The following is a 23,646-nucleotide window of genomic DNA, read 5'->3' as shown; positions in this document are numbered from 1 at the left end:
AAGGTTAACTTTCAACAAATACTAATTTTAGCTTCATTTTAAAATTTATGGGAGCTAAGCTAGTCCTATTCATGCTTAAATGAGCTTACAATGAAAATACTTGTAGACATTAAACTTTTAAAAATAATTCAAAATATTTATGATTTGTGCAGGAGCATGAATGCTATTTGGACAGACTTCAAGTGTGTAAATCCAAGACAGGAGTACACAGAGCCTGTTAGTTCCTGTATTTTGTAGTTGCACAGACCTGGCTTTAGGCTAAGTGTTGAACTGGCTGCTTAAGTGAGCTTTGCAGACAGCACTGGGCTCACCACTTCTATGACCAGGCATCTCTTGAACTGTTTGACATTTGAAGACAAATTTCACTTGGATGTCATTGCAATGTGATCATCACAAGGCTGACTGGAATATAAACACATCTGCCTCAAGAATGTGGCATTTGGATCAGATGAGGACTAGTAGCTAAATATTGGCAAGACCTTAGTTTTGTTTGCAGATATTTTGATTGGCTAGGAAAATCCCCTTCTCAGTTAAAATAAGTGTGTTTGAAAATGGAATGATTGTGATAAGCCGTTAGCTAACCTTAAATAGCACTGTTTAGCAGCCTCACATTGCAATTATTTGTGTGTACTTTCATTGTCTTTCAGGGAAAGCTAACTACCATATATTAAAAACCAATTCAGAGAACGTTGGTATATTTGTTGACAACCTTTAATTGCTCTCCTGCATATGATATGCATATGGTTCTATTAGTAATTTTTCTGCGCTTCTGACAGCTCTCCAGAACTATTCTGGACTGAAGTCCATATCAAAATGGTCCTGAAGCAAGGGATCCATCTGCAATCTTGCTCTTGCTTTTATTGAGATACTAACACTATGGCTTATCAAGCAAGACTGTGATGACTGATTCAGTGCAAGAAAAAAGCCTCCATTTGAAGCTCTGCTACTCTATGCATAGCTCAGGTCTTAATCAGCCCCTGAACTGAATGATATGTAGAATACAGAATTATACAGAACTATATGTAGAATACAGAAAAATAGGTCTTGAAATAATTGATCATGTGATTATTTCTTTATTCCCATACAATCCAGTTTACTTTTGAAGGCTAGCACAGGAAGAGATCCTTCTAAGCATTAATATGATTAATTTTAGACTCATTTTCATAGCACGTTTTGAGCACAGTAATCCTAAAATCTTTGCCTTGTTACTGTTGATATTTTGAATTAAAATTCCATCTAAGTATTATATTTACACCTGATGGTTCTCCAACTATCTGCTTATATCCAGGAGAGTGTGTGCAAAAAGAACTACACTTTTATTTCTGTTTCAGAATCTGGAGATGTACTTAAAGTGCAGTTGCACTAGAGTTTTATTTTTCTGACTGACTAGGAAGACAAAGTATCATTCAAAGAAACATGTAGTTTTTTGTTTGTTTCTTGTTGTGGGAATATAACAGCTTACATGAATTTTGTTTTGAGTTTTTTTCTGGGAATTTGTGAGACTAGATGCTGATTTTGTTCGGGATAGGAAATGGCTGCAATTTTTTTTTTTTTTTGGCTCAGATATTTGACTTTTACTATGTGTAAGACCAAACTCTCTTTGGTTTTTTTGTGTTCATTTGTTTGTTTTGCACCAGGAGGAGAATTTGACCCAGCACATTCAGGAGAAATTATCATTTCATACTCTATTTACATACATAACTCCAGTGATTGAACGAAGATGGATTCTAAGTATTGTATTCAGGTCCTGAGTTATCTCCCTGATCCTGCCAAGTTCGAGTTGGCAACCAGAGTGCATCACCACACCTAGTATCATTGGTGTTTACCAGAACTTCTTGGTGTTGAACTTCCATCTGGATGTATGCCCAAGTCCTAACAAGATCAGAGCCTTTTATTCAATGTATGTTATCTTGGTAAAAGAGTGAGCTGCAGTTCCCTGTTATTACCAATTCCTATGTAATGACATTTATTACTGCATTTTGAGGCAAGTCTCATTACCAGAAGCTGCTAGACTCCTATTTAGTTATTAGCTGGGTACAATTAGAATTGCATTAATCAGTTGTGCTTGTTCAGCTGAGTAGCTGAGTTCAGATTTTCTTTTGCTGAAGGGAAGATCTGAGTTTATAAGCCAGTACTGCAGACAGTTTTAAACCATGACCTTAAAACAGGTCCCAGATATCCTGTCAGTGTGCAGTCCAAGACTTATGTAGTGCTTCATGAATTACTGAGAATGGTTATCATCTATGACTGCTATTTGTGCCCACTATAAGTTTCTTTAAATGTATTTATTTTTAAAACATTAGATGTAGTCTTCGCGAGGAGGAGAATACATCCCCAAGTCTTAACAAGCCAGCTTGCCCTTTTTTTTTTTTTTTTTTTTTTTTTTCCCTTCAGAATCATGGAACTTTCTGGATACTTAAAACTCCTCAGCATCTCATTGTTAGTCTGAAATTTGAGAATAGAGGCAAAAATTACTCATCTTTATGTGTGGAGATTCCCATCTGTCTTCAACTTTGTTTATAAGCTCTTCATAAACTTTAGACAAAGCAACTGTTCTGTAGGTATGTTGACACTAAAGATGTGGAAGGGAATCTAATTTCTCAAGGCCTAAGGTAAAGAGAGCTTGTCTTGACCTACTTACATCTTTGAATTAAGTTCTGGAAGTCTGAAAGCATGGAATGCCTTGTGAAAAACATGAGTTGATTAAACCAAGTGAAATTCAAAAAGCATTAGATGAATGAGTGCAAAGGAAATGTGAGCTAGAGGGAAAGAGTCTAAACTGAAAGAAGGAAAGTTGCTAAGGTTTAGTGAAATGGATTTTATTCAGAGCAAATGAGATGAGAAAATCTAGAAAGATTTTCTGTTGTGGAACAAGCCCGCCAAAGTACATGAATACTGAGGAAATGGAAGAAGGTGTATGACTGATGTGAAACTAGAAATAGTGCAGTATCTTGAATGTTGAGTTTGAGCCTCTGTGTTTTGCAATTAAAATTTGCTTTAACAAATTGCTGCTGAGGTGAATTGTGATTGTGATGATAATGTGCTGCAAGCTGTAACTTGTGGCAGTTTTTATTGGGGAGGTGGGAAATAAAGTTGCCTTCATTAAAAATACATAACCTTATTTCTCAGTAGTTCCTGATTTTTAGCTGAAATTAAACCTTACGATAATTGGGGGATAAATGGTTAAAGTGATTACTTATGTTTTCTGATAAATAAAAATAATATTGTGATTTATTATTTTTTTCTTTTTTTCTCCACAGTAAAACCAACAGTTATTGATGTTGACATTTATGTCAACAGCATCGGTCCAGTATCGTCAATAAATATGGTAAGTGGTGTGCTAAGAAAGGTTTTTATCTGGACTGCTTGTCTTGGCATCAATACTAGCTTTTGAAAAAGATAATAAATACTACTGGGATAAGTTATATTGATTGCTGATTTAGTTCTGTTTTCAGCTATAGCCCTGTTTTTTTGGATGACTCTTTTGTATCTCTTCAAGAGACAAATCCTGAAGCAATATTGTGCTCTGTGTTGTCTACCATAAAATGATGGTAAATCTTGATTGGTGAAGGAAAAAATATGTATAACAGAAAGCTACTGTTAGGAAAATCTTTGAGTTGCTGTTTCAAGAGTCAGTCAAATATACAGAGCGTCATAGTACAGCATTAGAAGAGTCAGCATGTGTTATCAGAGTATTGATTTTAAATTCATCATTTCTTCAGTTGTCACTTTACTTTCACTAAATTATCAACAATATTTTGCCTTGCGGTATAATTTTAAAGAAATTATCCATAGCTTTACTGCATGCGTAGAGGCTGGAAAAATTGAAAAAGTTTGCATGATACTATGATGAACCTGTGACAGTCAATCAGTCATTGTGGTCTTCTTAACTCTAAGACATTCCCAGTTCTGCAGCAAAATGTTCAGATTTAGAAAGAAAGCTGAATGTTTATCTAGCTGTAGAGGTATGAGATACTGTGAGTACACAAAGCAGTTTCTGCTCGGAATTCAGTGCAATAAAATTTGTAAACAAGTTGGTTTTTATTTTGATAGAATTTGGAAATGGAGAATCTGAAAATATGCTTGTTAATATCTTTATTTACTGGTAAAGTTCTTATACCACCTCATCAGAGCAGTGACTTAGTGGTGTCTGTGTTGATACTCAAACGTTGGTGGATAAAATAGCGATAGATTAATATAATACTTGTGTTATATGTATTAACTTGTATTTTTAGAACAAATGCTTCTGAATTTGAAATTTAACTACACAGGCTGATTGTTATTGTTTATGTATATAGGAGAATGCAGATTATCACAGTGTAGCAAACACTGGTTGGGGAAAGACTCCTCTTGCCTCTGGAAATGGTAAATCTGGCAAGTAAAGACAGAACAGATTATGTGCTGGGAACAACCTGGGCATATATGCAGAGAGTAAGAAATACATTAGCCATATTTCTTCATGTGAAGTACTGAATGCCAAGCAATGGGAGTACCTGCTGCATTCATGAATTGCTAAATAGGTAACTATCACGTCTTTCCCCAGGTGTGTACTAAAGTGAGTCCTCAAAAGAAAGACTTATGTGCAGAACTGTTGTGTTTATGGCTTCCATTGGTATGGATACTTGGTTCAAAAGCAATACGGACAATAGCGAAGATGCTTATTGTTCCTCTTTTGCTTATCTGAATTACCCTTTTACCTAGTATTTCATGGTGCTAGAAATGAATGTGAAATACTAATTAGAACAGCATTTGATAGAAATTGCTTCAGGTAGGAAGATAGAAAAAAGAATAGAAACAACCAGTTGTTTTTGGAGGATTATTATGGCACAGTCAAAACATGAGTAGATTTTATCCCTTGGCACCAAAATGGAAGAAATGCAACAAAACATCAATTAAAGGAATACAGATTGTATCTCTTTGATAGACAGAGTTCTTAATAGGATGGTCTATAACACTATAATGTTAGAATATTTCTTGGTAAAAGCTGAAAAAAAAATAGTATAGCTCTAAGGGCAAGGTAGTAAATAGAATAATGATGAATGAAAATAAAATAACAAAAAACCCCACATTTTATAGTTTTAAGAATTCAAGTCTGCTTAAAGCTTGCATTTAACCTGCATGGAAATGTGTAGAACTGTAGAAGTGGTCATAGGTTGTGGACAGTAGATCCCACTGGAAATAAATGTGAACTAGCTAAGCACTTTTGAACTTCATTTCTCAAATGTAATTATTGATGAAGGAACTGAATGTTAGGCACATAAATATAGTAAACTTTTGTCCAAAGGCTCAATTTCTACTCTTTTTCTTCAGAGTTTATTGAAACTCGAGTGAAATGAGCTCTCAGTCTCAAACTTATCATGAATATGGGAAATTATTTTCACAAATTTACAAGTGACAGTGCTGAATGATGACTTGTCTCTGAAGTGGCAGGACTGCTCAGAGAGCTACTCTCATCCTTACTCATGCTACAATTTCAACCGCTTGGCTACAGTCTGACTACAGTTTGCAGTGGGTCTGTAATTCTATTCTGGTGGGGATGGGGGGGGGGGGGGGGGGGAGGAAGGGTGGTGGTGGTAAGAGAAAAAATAACTCACATTCTATTTGGAGCCAAAAATAAAAGTTTTCATGTATTTATTTTTACCTGAAGCAGTGTTTCATATGTCCTGTGAAACAGTGGTTCATAGATATGCAAACAGCTGAACAGTAGCTGATCATTACCTTCATGAGAGGAAGAGGAAGGAGGTGACAGTCTTTGGTCTGATTCTTATCATGTAACTGAACTCCCAAGGGGAAGGGAATTCCATATAGTACTTAGAACAGTATTCTGGTGATGGGGAAAAATATAATAGAGAAATTATGTATAGACCTCCATCTATGTTTCTCAGCAGGACAGGAACTTTTGGCTTTTCTCCCCTAAATTATTATTAAAAGTCGAGCTATTCTGTCACAGTAGCTCAGCAAGTTGGAAGTTGATTGGGGTGGGCGGAAGATTACATTGATTTTCATCTCCTCTATTTCAAAAGCAAGATCATCAACATGTACAAGGAGCACTTCCCTGCTGTGTACTTCCAAACTTAGCCCTTGGCTCTATCACCTTTTTCTTAATCTGCAGTGCTTCTGAGGGAAAATCATGGGGAGCTTCTCCAGAGGTCTAACTCTGCAGATGTATTTACTTATCAATTTTCATCAGTACTTTTCATTCTGTGGGTGAAACCTAGGAAGTAAAATCATTTTCCTTAAAGCTATCCAGTCAATGTGTGTTTGATTCAATGTTCAAGTCAGTTTTGTAGAGCAGACCCTTAAAGCTGTCAGTTACTTTGTTGTAATAACAATTAGACTTGGGTATGGATGTTAATATATCCCTGTTTCTTTACTTGTCAAGAAAAGGACAGTTGGTCCCAGACACATAACTACAGCAAAGGCACAGATAAATTGTATCTGAATACTTATGTACCTGACATAAAAGAAATCTTAGAGTGAGATCTGAAGTGCCACAAGAGGAAGAAATGTTAGGGATTCCTTTAAAAGGGCTTGCAGTCAAGGTAATGTTCTCTGTGCCAGTGATGACACGGTCCATAGGAATATGCAGCTGATTCTGCTTTCTGGGGACTCAGGAGCATTTTTATTGAGGGTTTATGCTGTTTCACACTAAGGCCTAAAACAGTGAACAATTCTCCAGTTGCCTTAAAAAATAGTTTTTAAAATCTCAAGATCTCTGGGAGGTGGTGGGGAGGGGTGGAAAGAAAACAAAACCGAAAACAACTGATTGTAGAAAGTTAATGCAAGTGCTCTTACTATAAACTATGAGTTTCTAGTAGATCTTTATGAGAAAAGAAGCTGGTTTTTTTTGAACAGACAGTGGATGTACCTGTCATATATTTCTATATGTGTATATACATGTATATGCACATACAGAGAGAGTTTGAGTTTGGGCTGATTTAAAAGAAGCATAAACTGGTTGATCGTTGTAAATGACATGTGAGTGTTTAGAGCCAATTCAGTCCTTCCTATGTTGATATTTTATCCCTTTATTCTGGTTTTCATCTCTTTGTTAAGTGAGTTACAGAAATCTGCTAGTTGTCAATTTGTGTTGTTATGTTGTTAGAGACACAGATTTGCAGGATGTTGCAATTATTTACAGTTTTTGGTATTTAAAATTTTTATATCTGTAAATATAATGAACATCTACGGGTACTATGGATTTTCTAAGTCACAATTTAAAATTGGAATATTCATCTGAAGTCTTGGTTTTCTTTTTCTCTATACTTTGTATTTTGAAGCAAGTTTATGAATTCAAGATCACTCTATTTTTATAGTTAATATCCCTTTATTTAACGCTATCCCCTTTTATTTAGCACAATTCAGAATTATGTCCAGGAAGCGTATGCTTTTTGACTAAAATTCATGCTCCAGTTCTTGCCAACAATCCAATTTTTGTCAACAAGAAGTGTTCTGGAAATTGTTTATTAAAACTTAAGAATTACCATTGCTCCCTGCAGCCTGGTTTTCTTCATCTTTTTTTTTTTTTCTCCTAGAGAAGTAGAAACCATTTATGTGTAAAAGAAAATGAAGAGAGACCATGTCAGTAAACAAAGTGGGAACTGAATGCAAATGATGGGTAGAAGTAATCCCTCATGAGTAGTTCTGTTGAACAGAAATGTAAACACACTCAGATTACACTGACTATTCAATCTCAGTAGGAAGAAAATGTGTGTGTGTATATACCTGTATTTTGTTTTATGTTTTTAATGGAGTAGCTACAGGAACCTGAAGCTGCAGCACAAGCTGGTGGTGAGGGAAGAGTTTGATTTTTAGCAACTGGAACCTCATTTTAATGCAGCTGTAGAGAAAGTGAGTTGAAGTAACAGCATGAAAAGCAAACTTAGCAACTGTACATACCTTTTGATAAAACTGTTAATTGCTTATCTGCTGGATATATGCCTGTCTCTTTGGTCTGAGGTAATCTGAAAATGTAATTCTTAGAGTTTTTCTTTCCTATCTTTCATCGTTTCATTCTTTTTTGTCTGCTCTCTCATCTATGTCAGGTATCTTTATGGATGCATCCTTTTGTTCACTGCTGAAAAAAAAAGAAAGAAAGAGAAAAAAGTTTTGTTAACTGCTGTAGGATGAAGGCAGTCCTTACTCTCTTTTACCCCCTAAAGTGTTGATAGAATTCTTTGAACATCAGTTTCAGAGTTCTCACATGCTCATTTCACTTCTCTGCTAGGCAAAACAGGTATTTAAAAGAACGTTCTTGAGGTGGAGCATAGTCTAAAATAATTTCCAGAGTTTATAATGAAGTCTGAATTTCTTGTATTTAGACGCTATTTATATGAAAATTAAACTAACTATTGAAGCATCTACAACTATAGAAACATAACCTGGTGAATCTTTTCATACTAAGACAAAACTAAGCTAGACCCAAATTCTGTCAGTTTTTCACCACCTCATGTATCTCCTTCTACATAACGTTCTACTTTTTGCCTCTTAAATTTTATGCTATATGCTGTTTGTGCACACGCATGACATCCTGGTGTTCATTATTAATTAACCTAGGGTGTCATTTTCTAACCGTATCCTTCTGACTTGACTGATCTGTTGTACAGCGCTTGTGTATGGAGACAATTTCTGTTACTTTTGAGAGCTATGTTTCCTAGCTAGTGAGTTCACATAACCTCTAGAATAATGGGATGCCTCAAGATGTTTGTATTTTTCCCCACAGATTTAACAAGCCTGTTTTTTTGTCTTTGTTTGATTTTTTTTTTTTTCCCTGTGCCCCAAGAGAACATGAAGTCCTAGTTTAAATTTGGTTTTAATGGGTTTGTTCATTTAGGAGGACTAAAGTACTAATGGTAATCTTAAGCATTTTGCTAGATTATAATCAAGTTACTATTCTTATTTCTTGAGTGTATTCATATACTATCATAAAGCTTGGGTCACTCAAGATAAAAAGATATGAATTATGGAAGACTTCAATGCTGCATGTATTTTGGCTGATCTTTAAGGATCCCTCCAACCTAAGGTGTTCTGTCATTCTGTGTCCTGAGACAATGCCATAAGCTTCTCTCGCCTGTTAGCTGTCCCAGTTTCATCAAGGCACTGCACTTAAGTTTAGCCACAGACACAATACTCCCTTGAGAATAAAATATCACTTCTTAGAAGATTCTACAAAGAGTAAATTCTCAAACCCTAGGAAGTTTCTCACCATTGTCCAGCACACAGAAAAACAGTGTATGCAGATAATTAGTAATACATTGCATTTGCCTTCTTGTGATAGAGAAAACTAGCTTGGAGATTTAGAGTTGGCCTTTCGTAGATAATTTCGCCACATGGCACTCTTTATATTCCTGCTAGTCATGCTGGAGAAGAGGAGGCTGAGGGGAGGCCTCATGGTGGTCTACCATTTCCTCACAGGGGAACAGAGGGACAGGTGTGCTAATCATAGAATCGCTAAGGTTGGAAAGTTCAATAAGAACATCTAGTCCAGCCATCAATCCACACTCCCCTGAACCTCCTCCAGTCTGAACAATCCCAGTTCCCACAGCCACTCCCTATAAGTCCTGTGCTCCAGATTCTTCACAGCTTCTTTGGATGCACTCCAGGGCCTTGTTGGATTTCTTGTAGTGAGGGGCTCAAAACTGAGCACAGAACCTGAGATGCAGCCTCATCAGTGCCAAGTACAGAGGAACAATCACCTCCCTAGTCTTGCTAACTACCAGTGATAGGACCTGAGGGAATTACATAAAGCTGTGATAGAGGAGGAGTCAGATTGGATATCACAAAGAGATTCTTCACTAGAAGGTGGTTAGGCATGGAACAGGCTCCCCAGGGCAGGAGGCACAGCCTCAGTCTGCTAGAGCTCAAGGAGCATTTGGGCAGTGCTCTTAGATATAGTTCGAATTTTGGGTGTTCCTGTTTGGAGCCAGGAACTGGACTCTATGATCATCTTGGGTCCCTTCCAACTCAGTATATTTTGTGACTCAATGAAGTGCTGTGAGCCACCTAGATGGAAAGCAGCTCTACAGAATATGATCTGGGGATTCTGGTGGAAATCAAGTTGACCATGTGTCAACAGTTTTCCCTTTCTGATAAGACTAATAGTATTTTTGAATGCTTCTAAAAGAATATTGCCAGCAGGTCAAGAGTTGGTCCTTCCCCTCTACTCAGCACTGGTGAGGATGCATCGGGAGCATTGTGCTCAGTTCTGTGTCTTCCAGCATAAAGGAGATCAGACACACTTGGAAGTACACACAGTGTAGGGCCACCAAGATGATAGACTGGTAAGGTTGAGAGGGTCAGGACTGTTTAGCCTAGAAAAGATTAAGCTCAGATCTCACCAATGCTGATAAATACCTGAAGAGAGAGGGTGCATAGAGGACACAGCCAGATTCTTTCCATTGGTGCCCAGTGCCAGGAAGCGAGCACAAACTGGTACACAGGATGTTCCATCTAAACACCAGGAAGCCTGTGTGTGAGTACTGTATGAGTGACAGAGCAGTGGCACAGGCTGCCCAGATGCTGTGGAATCTCCTCTGTGGAGATCTCTAGCAGCTGCCTGGATGTGGGCCTGGGCACCTTGCTCTGGGTGGCCCTGCTGGAGCAGGTATTGGACCAGATGGACCCAGAGGGCCTTGCCAATTTCAGCTATTCTAGGATTCTTTCCACGTAATTGTTACAGTAAATAAAACCAAAAAGAGCCTACAAGCACAATCTCCTCCTGTATGAGAGCTTGTTTTCTAATTTGATATAATTTCCTTTATTGTCTTATTGCTGAGAAATAAGACTTAGAGAATTATATATCATTTCCTTCCAAGCTTCTCTATGGGCACAGTGTCCACTGACTCTTGAGTACTCAAAGACGTGCCTTTTCTGGTACAAACAAGGTATTTCTGCTGAGTGACTGCCTACATAGAACATAAAAATTTTAAAAAGTATATTTCTGCAGTTAGAAAAGTCCACAGGGTTCTGAGGATGTTTGTATCCCAAAATCTGCACACTTTTGTTGATACCAGACATTTTTCTCCTTATAAATCACTGTAATCTTCATTCATTACTCTCTTGATCTAGAGATGAGACTTTAATATGGTCAAAACCAGTGACAGTTACAAGGTTCTTTATATGTTTTCATAGTTTTGCTCCTCAAAGGAGTTGTGAGCTTTTTAAACCAAATAAACTACTGCCTCCCTTTCTGACTGTTTTTGAGCTCACCACGAGGCTAGCTGTGTGTTTTGAACTTCCCTAGGAAACTGTATTCCTTGGAAGACTTGGGAACAGATTCTTGCTGCTTCTGAGTTGCATTTGGCATATTTTGTAAGAAGAGGATTTCCGAAAATTCTGTAGGAACTTAGTTATGTTGCCTGGGAGGTATTTAATACTTAGCTACAGTAATCCGTTGTAATTATCATACTTGTGACTTGTGAAGGACTATGTTAACGAAGGTTGGAAGGTATCCAGCTCTTTTTTACATTGGCCAAAATGATGTCTATGTCTGGACATAGATGTCCATCATACATCAGACTCGATAGTTCAGTGCTTGCAAGTTATAGGTGCATGTTTCATCAAGGTGAAAAATGTGCAGAGGCTCACTATGACTTCTTCGTTACCTGAAAGGCCTGTAGTCTGAGGCTGAATTGCAAGGCAATCAAGAGAGTGAACAGAAGAAAGTCATGACCTTATTATTTTGATTTACAGAGGTTATTGTACAGTAGTAACACAACTTTTTCACTAATAATGTCAGTTACTTAATTTTTCTGCTTTTGGTGATTGACAAATTGAGATCACCCAGGCATTTTCTGGTCTTCCCCACTGTAAATGTAAATAAAAATTTCTCACTGCATTACTTTTCTTTTTCAGTCATGATCTTCATTTCTCTGGGTGAAATTGTCACTTGATCAGATGCTCACTAAACATCTGGCCATCTTTAAGGCAAAGCAGTTCCAATTTTCCTAAATTAGGCTTCATGCATTATGCAAACACTACTTCATTAGACATTGAGATGAGCTATCAAGCTATATTGTTTGGTCAAAATAATGTAGGCTTGCTTCTCAACTCGATGTTGGTTTGAAATCACACAAACAATTTTGTATAACTTTAGTTCATGCAATCATTTTTGCTTGTGATTCGATTAAGGTATACGTAGGGATCTAGGTAAATGCAATTAATGATTTTGTCTCCATTCCTGACTTATGCTGATACCTATACACAATATTTGAAATTGCATAAACAACAACAGACATAAACTGGTCTCTCAGAATGTGAATGAAATTATGCCAGGCATAAATTTAATCCAAGTTCTAAAATATTCCACTCATAACGCTCATAATAATGAAGTCCAAAGTAAACCCAAGTTTATTTTGATTGTAGAACATGTTGGTTCCTCACTGACTTTTGTCTTTTCATTTAATTTGTACTGTTGTGGAAAAGGCAAAGACAAGCACCAATAAATTTCCACAGGGAATTTCTACTCTGTTGGATGGGCTGGGTAAACATGACATTACACTGCAGAGAAGGATCTGCTTGATGCCTGAAGCTGCACACTTAATTCCACAGAGACACAGATTCTCACCTGATGTAAATGGTTAACTGCATCAACACAAATGGAAATGGGTCCATAAAGTGCTTGTCCACAGGCTGAGGCTTCTAGAGTTTTTATTCATCTAGTCACTTTTAATTCCAGATTAAACAGCTAGTCACTGACTTAGTTTTTCATGCTTCAATAGCTTTTCAATACTTCAGTACAGAAGTCTTTAATAAAAAGAGCAAAACAAAAATAATAACTAGGAGATTGTCCAATTGCAATCACCTGAAAGCTACCAAGTTTACCTTCATTATTTTCCCCACAATGCGTTCTCTAATTCTCTGTTATCTGAAATTGTATCTATATAAATATGTCTGAGTATTTCTTGGCAGTCTGGGTGGTACTGTAAAAGTGGTATAAAGAAAAGGAAAGTGAGAAGAAATGTAGAAAACCCAGCAGAGCTTAGAAATGTTAGTGTAGACCTTCGGATTTGGTCTACATAAATTTTGGAACTCGCCTAACTGGACTGTGGCACAGCTAGGTTAATAAATTGCAAAGAGAAGATGATTAAGGAATTATTTAGGAGTTTCTTCTGGATTTCAAAAATGTCTGTCTGAACTGGTAACGAGGACAAAGGCAGGCAATACGCTGACTGGTCAGCTTGTGAATATTTTTCAGTTTAGACCAGATTTATGTACAGAACTTTTGCTGACATAGCGGTTTTTGGGACCATGACTTCTTTCAAAATACATCACCAGAAAAGTCAGCACTTAAATATGGAATCAGTGTGATCTGTTAATAAAGCTCACCGTGCTTGGAGAATCAGCAATGGGCGTCCAACTGTTGGCTAGAAGTACTGTTACTGGAATTTACATTTGTTAGTAGTTTGCTGTATGAGCTGTAATAAACTGCATAAAAGACTTGAGAGGGTATCTGAGAGGGTGGTGAGGCACTGGAAAGTGTCCCTGAGGAAGTGATCATAGCCCCAGTCCTGTCAGTGTTCAAGATGTGTTTGGACTTACTGCTTTTAGATGTGTTGTTTAACTCTTGATTTGCCCCACGTGGAGTCAGGTGTCAGACTTGATGGCCCTTGCAGGTCCCTTCCAATTCAGGATTTTCTACTATTCTGTGAACCTTATTAATTGGAAAAAAAAAAACTTGATTTACTTTTCAATCAGCCTCCCAGTTTTCTTGGTTCTCAATCACGTGCCTGGAAATGCCTTTTCTGCTATTAAGTATCTCTGAAATTTAAAACACTCCATAGATGTAGAGTTACCAAGAGTCTTTGTAAAAGTGTTTAAATAAGATGACATAAAGTTGAGTTGATCAGAACCTTCATTAAATAAAAATGTGACACCTGTCAAAAATGTGTCACCCTCAAAGTAAATGACTTGATTTATACTGAATATTGCATAGATGCTGAAGTCAGTAACTTCGTTTGAAAGTGCTCCTTCATTATTTTTATGCCTAACTGAACTTTGCAGTTCTGACTTCCATTTTCACTGACACAAATGGAACTGACTTCCATTTTCACTGACACTCTGAAGCCCTTCCATGGGTTAATTCTCCAATTGCTTTCATTATGTATTTTTCAGGATGTGACCAAAGCAAAGTCATTTTTATTTAGAAAACTATAGGTAACCCTACAGTAGCTAGTAATTTGTTTCCGTTATCTATCCTTAATTACAAAATTACAAGAAAATTTATAATTGTAAAATAGATGATGATTATGCTAGAACTTCACTGAACATCTATGTGATATTTTTCTCTCTAAATACCAGTTTTCAGCTGAATATTATGAAGATTCGATGTATGCCTTTGATAGTAGATAACTGTCACAAAGTTTGCACTTGTCAGGAGTGGTTCATACATAACAGTTTGGTCATTTCTGAAAGGAAACCAGGAAGAAACATTTGTTTTTTCACATTCAAAAATGAGCAACCCTCTCCCTGAGCTGTACTATCTCACACTCCTTAGAAAGGACATCAAATGTTGAGGCTTTGGGGAGGAAGGAGGGAAAGATGTGTTTCCTGTATGTCAGGAATGCCTTCTGCTGTCACTGTGAAAATCTGCCTGCAAGTCTGCTTGCATATTCAGTGCACAGAAAAACTATTTTAGCAGCTTAAATCCCTTGATTCCACCTGTGTTGCATATGTTTCTTTCTGAATGTGGGCCTGGAGAGCTTACATATGAGCTACTACATCTGTTTGGAAAGAATGTCATTCTGTGCTGCTAGTGATCCTGCTGCACCAAAGCAACATGGAGGAGGGAATTCCCTGATGGCAATGGACGTGGTGGGATTGGAGATACTGTCAGGTGCTGAAATGCACAAAGTAAGTGAGACTAGAGATGTCTGTGATGTGGCTATTTTGAACAAAGTAGAAGCTAGAACCAGAGACTGGCTGAGCGTAATGAGTAGGAGTGGACTGAAGAGTGCCAAGAATTAAAGACAGAGGATAAAAAGAAAGAGCAAGGAAGGGCTGGGGGTGGGAAGAGGGATATAGTAGGGGGAATGTATGGGAAAATTTGTCTGAAGAGCCTTCATATGTCCCTAAAATCAAAGATTCTTGTTCTTCCTGATAAAGACAGGAACTGAACTCAGGAGTTCATGCCTCCTGGCTAGATTGCTACTGAAGCTGAGTGATTAGTGAGTTTTAAATTATTATTGCTTTATATTCCACAGTAATTTCCACAAGTACTTGGTGCCCTTCTTATGGTGATTGCTGTATATTCCATATGTAATGAAAAGTACATCTACTGTGAATAGGCATAGCATAAGCAAATCTCATTGATCAGTAAATTGGATGAGGAAAGTAATACAAACTTTATTTTGAAGGGAGGGACTTACAGACACCATATTATACTCCATGATGTATTTCCATGTTACGTATGATATGCTGGGGTTGCGGAGAGGCAAAGGTTAACGGAAATCTTTCTGCTTTCTTTCACTGTAAATATCGTGTTATAGTTAGCCCAGGAACACTGATTTAATAGAAAGGGTACCAGTTTAGGTGGAGGTTCATTGTATTTTGCTTGAAGTCATATGGTAAGTTCTACATCTTGTTAGGATTATGCAAATATTGCAGGTGAAGCTTCACGGATTTTTCTGGGTAGATTTATTTCCTTCTCGCTTGTTTACTTAAAACTAGTGCTTTATGGCATCAGCTTCTACTCTTTAATGTTTCTCTCATAAGCAGTCAAACTCTCAGCCTACAGATACAATCTTCAACTATTTTCAGTACAAGACATCCTGCAAGAGAGATTGTAACAAATTATTGATCCTAATATTAGCCATTATTTCTTGCTCCACTTTGAGTGGAACAAAGTTTTCCAACCAAAATAGGTTGCTTACTCAACCTGTAGCTGAAAAGCAGGACCTGGAACACAGTCTGCTGCTTTTCTGATTATAAAGATTCTCAGCAGGTCAGTGTTGTTTTTCTCCGCATCTCAATTTTACCCAACCTATTTTCATCTTTTTATTTTTTTTTCCTCTAAAAATTTTTATGTATTTTTAGAAAGCTTCTGAAGTAAATATGACAATGTTGATATTTTGGGGTCTTTGGTTTTGTTTTCTTTAGAGGACATCTGTGTGGTAAATTTACAGTCTCCTTCACCCATGGTTCTCTCTTTTTTCCTCTTCTTTTTTATTTTTTATTTTATTTTATTTTTTTATATTTCCTTTTTTAGCATGTTTTGTTTCAGTCTAGTGTTAGTCATTACATTTTCGAGCTATTACATGGAAGCAATTGTTTATTTCCTCCTGTGCACTGATGACAGTTTTGTTTTGTTTTTCCCTTTCAACTAGTTTCTACTAATGGCACTGAAGGCCTACTTGGCTCTAAACACACAAAAAAGCTTGATGGAAAGAAATTATTGTAGTTGAAGAAAAGATTTTAGATGACAACTGTCCTTAAATTTTCAAGCCAGTGATTTCTCTTAATAAATAACTTCCTACAGGCAAAATCTGTTAACGGCAAAAACACCGTTGAGTTTCCAAATTACATCTTCATATGGTGAGTCAATCTACTTCTCTAATGAGGAACCCAAATTCAAAATGAGAATAACTTTTTTTTTGAGTTGGTCCTTGTTTGGGGAGGGCAGTGAAAGAACAAATTTCTAAAGTGAGACCACTCACCCCTCAACAAAGCAGTGCTTTTTGATCAGGCTATTATAATTTGTATGCCATGCTAAGCTTGCTAAGAGCTGAAAGCAGGAAGAGGGATCTGATTGCTCAGAGGAATAGCTCCTCTTTTGCTCTTGATGTAGAAATTTGAAATATTTTCTGAAGTTCTCAGTTTCTTTTGCATCTTGAGTGTGTTTTATTTATTATTTTTTTTCCCTGATATGTTTCAACTGTGTTATGCAGGCGAGTGGCTTAGTTCCATATATTAATGCATAAAGTGTATTGCAGCAGGGTCCTTTCTACCCCTTTTATGCTATAATTCTGTTAAGAAAACTCACTCCAAGACAGCCCTGCTGAAGGGATTTGTTGATTTGCCTGCAGATTCTGGAAGGAAATGACAGAATCACTTTGCACCTACAATCTTCCATCTCTTGTGTTGTAATAAGCAATTTAGTGTTGCCAGTTATTGCCTCTACAGGCTTTGGCCATAAAATTTTATCAGACCTTTTCTTCAGCAAAGGACCAGAGGACACATTTAGGCTATTCTTTTACCAGGTATGCAAGACAAAGTACAATCTTTTTAAGTCATTCAAACGAGGAGAGATATCTGCTGTTGTCCTACATGCAATGCTTCATAATGAAGAGAATAAAAGATGTACTGCAAAGGAAAGTGTTGCCATTTTTGTGGTATTGCTAGATACACCTTCAAGTTAAGGAGGTGTTTGCATGCCTTGGTTTCTCTGATACTCTCAGTTGGCTTTGTGACAGAAGAAAATTCTACACTGTGTTTTTATAAACATTTTAAAGTTGTATTTACTTTAATTTATAGCTCACAGAAGCTGCCCTGACACTTGTTTTGCAGGCTGCAAAAATCCCATAGTTGTTTGTTATGGCTGTATATTGATTGGCTAGGTCTTTGTTAGTGAACACTGAGTTGAGAATGTCTCTGTTTTTTTGCAGTGCTAGCTACACAGGGAATACAGTCCCTGGCTGAGATTTCTTTGTCCAAAAGAAATAAAAAGACTCTGTTATAGGTAAAGAATAATTTAGTGCCTGAGCGGGAATGGTGAGTATGTAATGGTAGCAGCCAAAGCAAAGTTAGCAATGGGGAAAAAAAAAAAAACAACTATCTCAGTAATTAGTAGTAATCTTGAAAATTTTCTTAGAGAGCTGAATTGTAGGCCAGACAAATGGATGGGTTTTATGCAAACCTTAAAGCTATGCTTGAATACACTATCTAGAGTAATAAAAGCAAAAGTTATCCTGTATGTCACTGAACCAATTCCATGGTTGTGCAGCAAGCCATGTAAGCTAGTGCTGTTCATTTATTCTTCTTTGGGCTTAATACACCTAAACTTTTTTTCCAGTTCTGTGGATTAGTTGACCAGATTTTTCAGTTTAGATCAGTCAGATGAAGTGAATAGCTTGTTCTTCTTTTGCAGGTCTAAGAAGAATCACATCATACACAGTATTGAATGTACAACTGCTTTTCTATATTTCTTACATCTCTTACATTACAGGAGAGCATGAAATCTAGGCTGCCAAGTACTTTGTGCTGGATACAGTAAATGAACAGAGAAAGAGACAATCTTGGCACAAAAGAAGAGGTGAAGGAAAGTTGGAGAGGGCATTGATCACTTTACTGAACTTCCACTTATATGGTCTGCCACTGTTAGAGGTGGAAAAAAAGCCAAACCTGTCTGGCTAGTTGTATTTTCTGTTGAGGGTTACTATGCAAGGTGTTGACACTGCGTGGCTAAATGGAAATATGACCATACTTAAAGTAAGTGAAACATACAATGAGAATATTGTGTGGTAAGGGAATAGAACTACTGAAGTCTGTTAATTGTAGCACATTACGAAGGAGGGAGTCTGCTATTTCTCTGATTTCTTTTCCCTAGGCAATTTAATTCACCTTTGCTCCATTTATTTCTTAACTTTACTCAATTTCTTTTGAAAACTCCTCTTTCTGTCTTTTCTCCCATTTGTGTGTAGCTTATCCTGTCCTTACTTACCTTACCCCTTCCAGCAGAAGTTAGTCAGCTGGCTATGCGTACTTAACTATGCAAGATTTTGTTTCTTCTTTCTGTCCTTGTTCTTTCTTGCCTAACAGTTCTTTAGGATAGGAAGCATACAGTGGTGTGTCCTGATTTTGTCTGGGATTGAGGTTATTATCTTCTTGGTAGCTTTCATGGCACTGTATTTTGGATTTAGGATGGGAATAATATTGATACACCAGTGTTTCAGTTGTTGCTTAGTAGTGTTTGCACAGAGCCACAGCTTCTCATACTGTCCTGTCAGTGAGGAGACTGAGGATGCAGAAGAAGGTGGGAGGGGACAGAACCAGGACATGGTCCTGTTGACACCGGCTGATCGTCTTGTACCATATGGCATCTTGTGGAACTATAGAAGTGGAGGGAGTTGGCTGAAGGGTTGCCACTTCTTTGGAATAGCTGGGCATTGGCTGGCAGTAGCAATTGCTGAATGAATCTAGTGATTGTGTAAGCATAACTTGTTGGTTTATGTTCTTTTAACATTATTACTTCCTTTTCTGTCTGGTTTTTATTTTTATTTTTACCTCACCCCATAAGTTTACCTTTTTTCTAATTCTCTCAAGAATTAGAGGGAAGGGAGAGAATGGCAGTGTCCTGCTGAGCTGCCTTCCAGGTTAAACACAGCAACAGTGTATAGCAGGATTGTAGTAGATTTTTACCCTTCATATAATTGTCATCTAATAAATATGAATAACATCAAATGCGTACTTCTTGCCTAATACGCAATCTGCAATGAAATGAAAAATATGAGGGATACTTGAATAAATGTCAGCTCTTACAGTTGTAGCATTTTAAGATTGCAAATGTCAATGTATGCTACGTAATGGTATTTGCCTGTTTGTGAAGTACATTATAATCACTGATGGATGAATCTTAAAATTTCTTAAAGTTCACACAACTTTATCAATGCAAAATTTAAATGCTTTTAAAAACTACTGCTATTTTTCAATTGGAAATCAAGGTGGATCAAGATAACTAAGAATACACAGAAGCATTCAGAACAAAAATGCAAGCCCCAAGGAATTTGGGTGGTAAAGCATTGCTGAAAGTGTATGATTGAAGATTCTCATCATTTTAGATATTCCTGATCTTGGAAAGAATTATTAGCAGCAGAGGCCTCTCATTCATTAAACATGCAATTGTAAAACTGCCGTGCGAAAGAGGTCACTAATCAGTGAGCAAGCTGAAAAAAACTGTGAATAAATTCAAACTTCTCATATTTACCTACTCAGCTTTTTTTCTTCTTGGATGGAAATCTTTAAATGGTGATTGCAAGAGCAGGGAGCAATCCTTTCCACAGGCAGTTTTTCAGTTTTTATTGTTGAGTTTTTCAAGTGATAGACAAAATATAAATAAAATGAAATACATACATTGTTGGTGCTTTGCTTTTTTAAATTCATGGGGATTTGAAAAAAAGTAAAAGTAGGTAAAAGTTGTGTTCACACTTAGAATCATGGAATAATTTATGTTAGAAAGGAATTCTGGGAGGCTGGTAATCTGATCATCTGGAAATCTGATCATCTAGTCCAATCCATACTCAGAACAGGTCCAATTAGGTTGCTCAGGGACTCAGTGCAGTTTGTTGTCTCCGCAGTCTGTATTTCACAGCTTCTCTGTACAGTCTGTTTCAGTGTGGTGAAGCACTTCAATGGATTAAAAAAAAAGTGAACTTACGTATAACTGGAAATTCCTGTATTCTATCTGTGTTCTTGTCCTGTCTCTGTGTTCCTTATATCACAATATAAGCGATGAGTTCTCCTTAGCCTTTTCCTTAAACTGGACATAGTAAGTTTTTTTATTCTTTTCTCATATGCTGTGTTTTCCAGTCTCCCAGTGCTCTTGATGGTCCTCTGCTGGATTTGCTCCAGTATGTCAGTTTCTTGTACTGAGGAGCTCCAAGCTGGCACAGCGTTCCACTTGCAGTTTCATGAATGCTGAGCAGGGCAAAATGTTCCTGTCCTTCAAGTCCCACTGTCTGTGCTCTTGTCAGTGCTCCCTGTGTGTTTGGCTTTTATCTCTGCAACAATATCCTGATGACGTGTCGCTAGCTTCTCCACCTGCTGCCTTGAGTCCTTTCCTGCAGAGCTGTTTCCTAGCTTGTCAGCAGCCAGCCTGTCCTGTTTCATGGAGTTATTTCACCCCAGATGCGAAAGTTTGTATTTGTCTATGTTGAATTTCATGAAATTTCCATCAGCCCACTTCTCCAGCCTATTGAAGTATTTCTGAATAGCAACACAGTCCTCCTGCATGTTGCTCACTTCCCCCAGTTTGATCCACGCTTTCTGAGTGTGCAGCATGTCCCATCACTCAAGTCACTCCTAATGACATGAAAGAATACTGGACTGAGATTTGTTGATCCCTTTGTACGCTGATGACACCCACATGATCACAGTGATCCAGCAATTTTCTGTCCAATTTATACTCTGTTTATTGAATTCTCTTGTCACCAAATCATCTTATAGGCATAGTATGGAAAGCCCATTCACACACTGGTGTGCCCGGTGGTGCAGTGGTAGGAATGCCGCCTTGCAACACTGGGTCCCGGGGTTCAAATCCCCCCTGTGGCGCAAGTGGTAGAAGTCCCACTCTGCTACACAGAGGCTTGAATCCTGGGGGTTGGACTTGATGATCTCTAAGGTCCCTTCCAACCCGCACAAGACTGTGATACTATGATACTATGATTATACCATTTGTATCTCATGATGCATCTCTGAGTTCTGTTTTTCCATTGTAATTTTTTCAAATTACTCTTAGTTGGGGTTTGACTTTTCCATTGGTCAAAGCAAGACAGATGTTCTATAGGAAGGATGCATTTTTAATATGATAGTTGACTATGCACGGGTCAGGCAAACAGGTGATGAATTTATGTGGTACAGTTTTAATGTAGCAATGTGTAGTTACTTATTACAGGGTCAGATTGACCGTAACTGATAAAGAATAAATAGGGAGCTTCATGATTGTTTTTTTCTCAGACTCCATGTACAGAAGCAAACAAATTGATGGGTATCTCTTACTTTCTTGATATTTAGGACAGTGTCTGGTTGCTGTTAGGGAAAGATATATGTTATAATCAATAACCTAGAAAAAATAATTTGAGGTTGGGAAAGAGCATGGGGAAGGGGCTGCACATCAGGCTGTCAAAATCTCTCTTGCTAGAGATTATTCAGTTTTCTTTTCAGTGGGTTCCTAATGCATTAACTGATTCTGCTTGATAAATTGAGTGTAGCAAAAGTGAAATGTTAAGTGTGCAATGCCTTTATTGGTTGAACTAATCTATGGTTAAAGAACACTTTCCCATTGGGGAAATAATGGTGTAGCTACCTGTAATTGCAATATTCTCTCAATCCCAGTTGATTTAATTTAGCAATCAGACAGAACAGCAAGGAAGCTTCCACCCAGAGCTTTGATTTATCTTCATTTGGCTGACTCAAAGAATGCTGACTATCTAATCCACATGTAGAAGTTGGTCTATTTTTAAAAGTCTGGGTCACTTTGTGTCCAAGGCAACTGTTTGAAGCTCAGGAAATCCTGGTATCTGCAGAACTTACTCTCCAAGTACGCATGAGTCCTGCTACAGCAGGCTGTCTCTTGCAGGCTGATAGTTTATCAGCAGAAATGTATGGCAATGCAGACATAATTAGTTTGCCTCCATGGGATTAAAGCTCACAACAGTTGTGGGGAGTTTAATAACGCTGCAGATGTTTAAACACAGAGAGCTGCTCTTTCCTTTTGCAATCATTTTTCACTTCCTTAAAAAAGGAATTGTTTTTTGTTTCCTGGGGTTTAGTTTTTATTAATAGATTAGCCATATTAATCACCGAGCTGTTCCAAGCTTTCACGAAGCATTATTGAGCAAACTGTAAGTGCTCATGCATGCGTTTGGTCTAATTAGGTAAATCAGTTCTTCATTTCTGATAACCATGTTTTCATGATCACGATAAGATGTCATTAAAGTGTCCTGAAGGCATTTTGATACCAGAAAATTAGGACAAGATGAACTCTATGAACTATTTGACAAACTCATTAAGAGTCCTATGAAGTGTATGGAGTGAGGGTGGCAAGTGATTCTCAGGCAAGACAGTGTAGCTAATTATTTCTGCGTTTTTTTTCCTACTTTTCTTAAAAAAGAAAAAAAAAAAAGAGAAAAAGTCCAGCTATATTTATATGTTAATTGGGTGGGCAGCAGTTCTTCATGAGATTATAAGCTTATTCTTCATGTTATAGAGTTCTGTATGTGAGGTCACAGGAAAAAAACTTCATGACAGCAGGATACAGATCATCCTTCCCAAATCAAGACAGGATAACCCTAGGGTAGAGACTAACATTCCTTGCCACTAATCATTGCAGGTAGCGGGTATGTGACAATCTCCCATTTCTCATTTTCTTTCTCTTACCAGTTGCTCGGAAATGGTAAGGAGATGAAGAAAAAGATCAAACTGTACCTTACCTAAGGCAAACAGCGAATTCTTACGGTTACATCTATTCTTATTTGTAAAAACTTGCTGTAGGTTAAAGCTGTGATTGCGTGTTGTAATTAATATATCAGGAGATAAATGATTGATGAAAGATTTAATTGCAGAAGTATTCATGCAATTTTTCTCCTGTATTCAGAAGAACAGTGCAAAGTAACTACACGTCGGGATGTAAAAGAAAAAGAAGATAACAATAAAACCATTCCTTCTGTTACTTTTTGTATTGCTGAACTGCTTTTCAGATATTGGTAGTGGTTTCCAAAAAGGTGATGGAGCTCTACCTCTTTTTGTGGAGTCAGACCTAGTCTGGAAATCTTGGAAACCTCTTTGGAGGAAAGTGAGTTGTTCTGGTAGAAAGACCAGGAAAACAATTCTGTAAAAAGAGGAAGTAGAAGGTCAAGAGGTGATGCACTCAGCCTGCTCTGAATTCTTTTGTTCACCTAACAGGTTATTGAAGTTGATTGTTATTTTACGTTGTCT

The 23,646-nt window shown here is 37.4% G+C and overlaps 1 protein-coding gene across 8 annotated transcripts in view; it reads left to right on the top strand.

Annotated features, from left to right (window-relative positions):
• Nucleotides 1–23,646, top strand: part of GABRG3 (gamma-aminobutyric acid type A receptor subunit gamma3) — a 287,168-nt gene that overhangs the window by 16,401 nt on the left and 247,121 nt on the right. For all 8 annotated transcript variants that reach the window (XM_085532637.1, XM_085532634.1, XM_032441559.2 and 5 more), the window contains exon 3: nucleotides 3,261–3,328. In XM_085532637.1, coding sequence (XP_085388763.1) covers nucleotides 3,261–3,328 — 68 coding nt within the window. The remainder of the gene's footprint in view (nucleotides 1–3,260; nucleotides 3,329–23,646) is intronic.

Source organism: Coturnix japonica, chromosome 1, assembly GCF_054131305.1.
Source record: "Coturnix japonica strain WE chromosome 1, WE-NBRP24, whole genome shotgun sequence".
Lineage (NCBI taxonomy): Eukaryota > Metazoa > Chordata > Aves > Galliformes > Phasianidae > Coturnix > Coturnix japonica.
This window is presented reverse-complemented; position numbering and strand designations above follow the sequence as displayed.